This window comes from Oryzias melastigma, linkage group LG13 (assembly GCF_002922805.2).
Source record: "Oryzias melastigma strain HK-1 linkage group LG13, ASM292280v2, whole genome shotgun sequence".
Lineage (NCBI taxonomy): Eukaryota > Metazoa > Chordata > Actinopteri > Beloniformes > Adrianichthyidae > Oryzias > Oryzias melastigma.
The window spans coordinates 614,868-618,621 of record NC_050524.1 but is presented as its reverse complement, the minus strand read 5'-3'; the positions used below and the strand labels follow the sequence as shown (position 1 = coordinate 618,621).

The following is a 3,754-nucleotide window of genomic DNA, read 5'->3' as shown; positions in this document are numbered from 1 at the left end:
GGCTGCCTCTTTGTTTAATTGAGATATCAGTGCGTGCTAATGAAGTCTGCTAATCCTCCGCTAACCCCCCCGGCCCACATTCTGCCGTTGTGTTTGTGCAGATGAGCGCCGGCGGCGGCGGCGGCGCTGCTGCCGCTGATAACTTTATTGTTTTATTGTTCCCACTCCATTTAAAGCCAATGAGGACTAATGGACTTCTGTTTAACCGGAGTTCCTTCATCACCGCGCAGCTGCCAATCAACCAGAGTCACGTGACCCCGGGGGGAGGGGAGAGCGGCCTCATAAGAGCAGCACGCGCCGGACCAGCAGCACAGAACCAGAGCCAGAACCCGGACCGGCAGACGACACCCGACCCAGATCCAGTAGGCGCCTCCTCTTCGCCTGTTCCCGTGGTTCCGGTTCTTCTCCGTTCTCCTCTTCCTCTCCTTTCCCTGCAGGTATGCAGCACGCTCGTGGCGCCGTCTTCGTGGTTCTCGCCGCGCTGGCTCTCAGCAGCGTGGGAGTATCCTCTCAGTCTGACAGAGACCAGGACCAGTTCCAGAACCAGGACCTGGACCTGGAGCTGCGTCACCACCGGCTGCTGCAGCGAGCTCGCAGCGCCGGGCTGCTGTCACAGGTAAAGGTGGGCTGACCCCGCCCCCCGGTGGTCTGGGTCTGCAGCGTCCTCAGATCCGTTCGGCCGCTGAGGGCCGCAGTCGGCGTTTCACCGTGGATTCAGTCCGGAGGTACAGAGATCTGAGCTGCTTTAGCTGTGAACTCCAGATTATTCCAGCTTGAGCTCCACATGAAGAGAGATTGAAGTCTTCACATCTCAACGTTCTCCAGAACAAAGATCCAAAACCTGCTGACAGACATTCAGCTCCACAAAGCTCCTCGGTTCTTTTCAGCTTCGCTGCACATTTCTGTAAGGATTCTGGTTCTGTTCTGATGTCCGGCTTTACTGACATTAGTGATGATGTGGTTCCTGGTTCCTCTGAGAGGTCCGGTTCTTCTCACCGGGATCAGGAAGAGAACCAGTTCTCCTTCAGTTTTCCATTCACCACCTCGCCTTAAAGATGACCCGTTCTGAAAGCTGAGATTCCTCCGTCTCCATGGAAACTGCTGGTTCCGACCTTTGGCGGTCCAGAACTTTCTGATACTCTCTTCTGCTCCTCAGGACTGGAGCAAACGGGCCATCGAGAACATGCTGGCCCGCATGCCGGACCCCGAGGCTGAATCTGAGCGGGAGGCCGAGGTGATCTCCATGACATCAGGGGGGCGGGCCAACCTGGAGCGCTCGGTGGACACCAACGTGCCCCCCCGCAACCGCAAAGATGGCTGCAAAAACTTCTACTGGAAAGGCCTCACTTCCTGCTGATGCCCCGCCCAGGTAGCTGCACTTCCTGTTGCTCGGCTGCCTCTAAACTGGCAGCTCTGTCTCACCTGTGCTTTTCTTTCCAGCTGAGGCCCCGCCTCCCTGAGACCAGCAGACCCGTCCTGATGTCCCGACCGAAGACAGAGACGACCAATCAGCAGATGACTCGAATAATTCATGTAATTATCCAATAAAGAGAGAAATCAATCAGAGACTAGACTCCGCCCTCTTTTCTTAAACAAGAAAACGGAGAACGAAAACCGATGCGGTCTGGAAACCTCAGGTGATCTTCAGTCTCATTGGCTCTCCTTGACATTCTGCTCTGGAGGAAAAACGTGTAACTGGTCGAAGCTGCTCTAATGTTCTAACATACGTCATGAAACACGCTCTGTCAGGCACTCTTCATCAATGCATACTTCATCATCATCATCATCAATCGTCAAACACGTCGTCAAAAACTTTTCATCAAACAGCCAGAGACTCGAACAGAATAGATTTATCATAGTCATTGTCTAGTCCAGTGTTTCCCAACCCTGCTGAGCCTGATGATGAGCTGAATCAGGTGTGCAACGTGGAGAACATGCAGGACGGTGTCCCCCGAGGACCAGGGTTTGAACCACGGTCTAGTCATCGTCACATGTACAACAAAATTTCAAATATTCACTCGTCAGTATAATTTATACCTAAAAGTTTAAGAAAAAGGAAAATAACTATAAAAAAGTTGTATTACCTACGATAATGCTACTGTGGATACTTCATTCTGAAAGGAGTGGCTGACGCTGAAGCCTTTTGCTGAAAATGGTGACGCAATTTACTTTAATTCCTGAAAAGGTTTGCTGGAAATGTAAAAGCTATTTTTTAAACGAGCTAAAATACTAGAAATCTCATTAAAGAAATATGAAAGTGCTGAATCTGACCTAAATTTCTGAAAAAAATTGTAGTAAAATTGCTTAAAAATCCCCAATATATGCTAATTTTGCTAAGATATTTAGTGTGTTACTTGAATATGAGCTAAACTAAATTAGCCCATAAAACCTTAGTAGATGTCCAATTAGCAAAAAAAAGCTAGCTTATTGCTCAGATACTAGCTAACCTCCAAAATTCCTCAGTTAACTAAATTAGTCAAAACGTTAGCATGTTGCTAAAATAGAAGCTAAACTCTTAATTAGACTAAAAAAAACTCCAGTAGATAACAAATTAGCCAAAAACGTTAGCATGTTGCTAAAATATTAGCTAAACTCCAAATGTTTTGAAAATGACTATAAAGAAGAAACATAACCATGAATAAATTCAACGTCTTGTTGATAATCTACTTAAAATGTTGAAATTTGAAGACTTTCTCATTCATTTCCCATGGAGCATATTTTGATCAATATTTCAGAAAGTATAAAGTTTATGAAAAGCAAAAACAAAAGCAGGGATGTCCTGAACGAGATGAACGTTTGATACAAAGATTGATGAAATCTCTGAATGTCCTTATAGAGGAGCAGCAGGATGACTGTAATGTGAATGCTGACTAAGCAATAATTACATGTCATAAAACATTAACATACAACCAGACAATCAATCAGACAATCAATCAGACAATCAATCAGACGATCAATCAGACAATCAATCAGACAACCATCCACACGTTCATTACCGTGCATTTCATTTCTCAGCAGCACTGAGAATGGTGATGTCTGTACGTCTGACAGTTCAAACAGTCTTTTTTATACAGTCTTCTTCATACAGTCTACTTCATACAGTCTTCTTTATACAGTCTTCTTCACGGTCTTTTTTATACAGTCTTCTTCATACAGTCTTCTTTATACAGTCTTCTTGATACAGTCTTCTTTATACTGTCTTCTTCATACAGTCTTCTTTATACAGTCTTCTTCATACAGTCATCTTTATATAGTCTTCTTCATACAGTCTTCTTTATACAGTCTTCTTGATACAGTCTTCTTTATACTGTCTTCTTCATACAGTCTTCTTTATACAGTCTTCTTTATACAGTCTTCTTCATACAGTCTTCATACAGTCTTCTTTATACAGTCTTCTTTATACAGTCTTCTTCACGGTCTTTTTTATACAGTCTTCTTCATACAGTCTTCTTTATACAGTCTTCGTTATACAGTCTTCTTCATACAGTCTTCTTCACGGTCTTTTTTATACAGTCTTCTTCACACAGTCTTCTTTATACAGTCTTCTTTATACAGTCTTCTTCATACAGTCTCCTTTATACAGTCTTCTTCATACAGTCTTCTTCATACAGTCTTTATCACACAGTCTTCTTTATTCAGTCTTCTTTATACAGTCTTCTTCATACAGTCTTCTTTATACAGTCTTCTTTATACAGTCTTCATCACATAGTCTTCTTTATACAGTCTTCTTTATACAGTCTTCTTCAAACAGTCT

General features: G+C 43.9%; 1 protein-coding gene across 1 annotated transcript; it reads left to right on the top strand.

Moving 5' to 3' along the window:
* The first annotated feature begins 267 nt into the window (after positions 1-267).
* sst1.2 (somatostatin 1, tandem duplicate 2) lies at positions 268-1,566 on the top strand. The gene is made up of 4 exons (XM_024277478.2): positions 268-362; positions 438-616; positions 1,157-1,369; positions 1,441-1,566. The coding sequence occupies exons 2-3, from the start codon at positions 440-442 to the stop codon at positions 1,355-1,357; spliced, it is 378 nt and encodes a 125-aa protein (XP_024133246.1). The 5' UTR covers positions 268-362; positions 438-439; the 3' UTR covers positions 1,358-1,369; positions 1,441-1,566.
* The last annotated feature ends 2,188 nt before the right edge of the window (positions 1,567-3,754 follow it).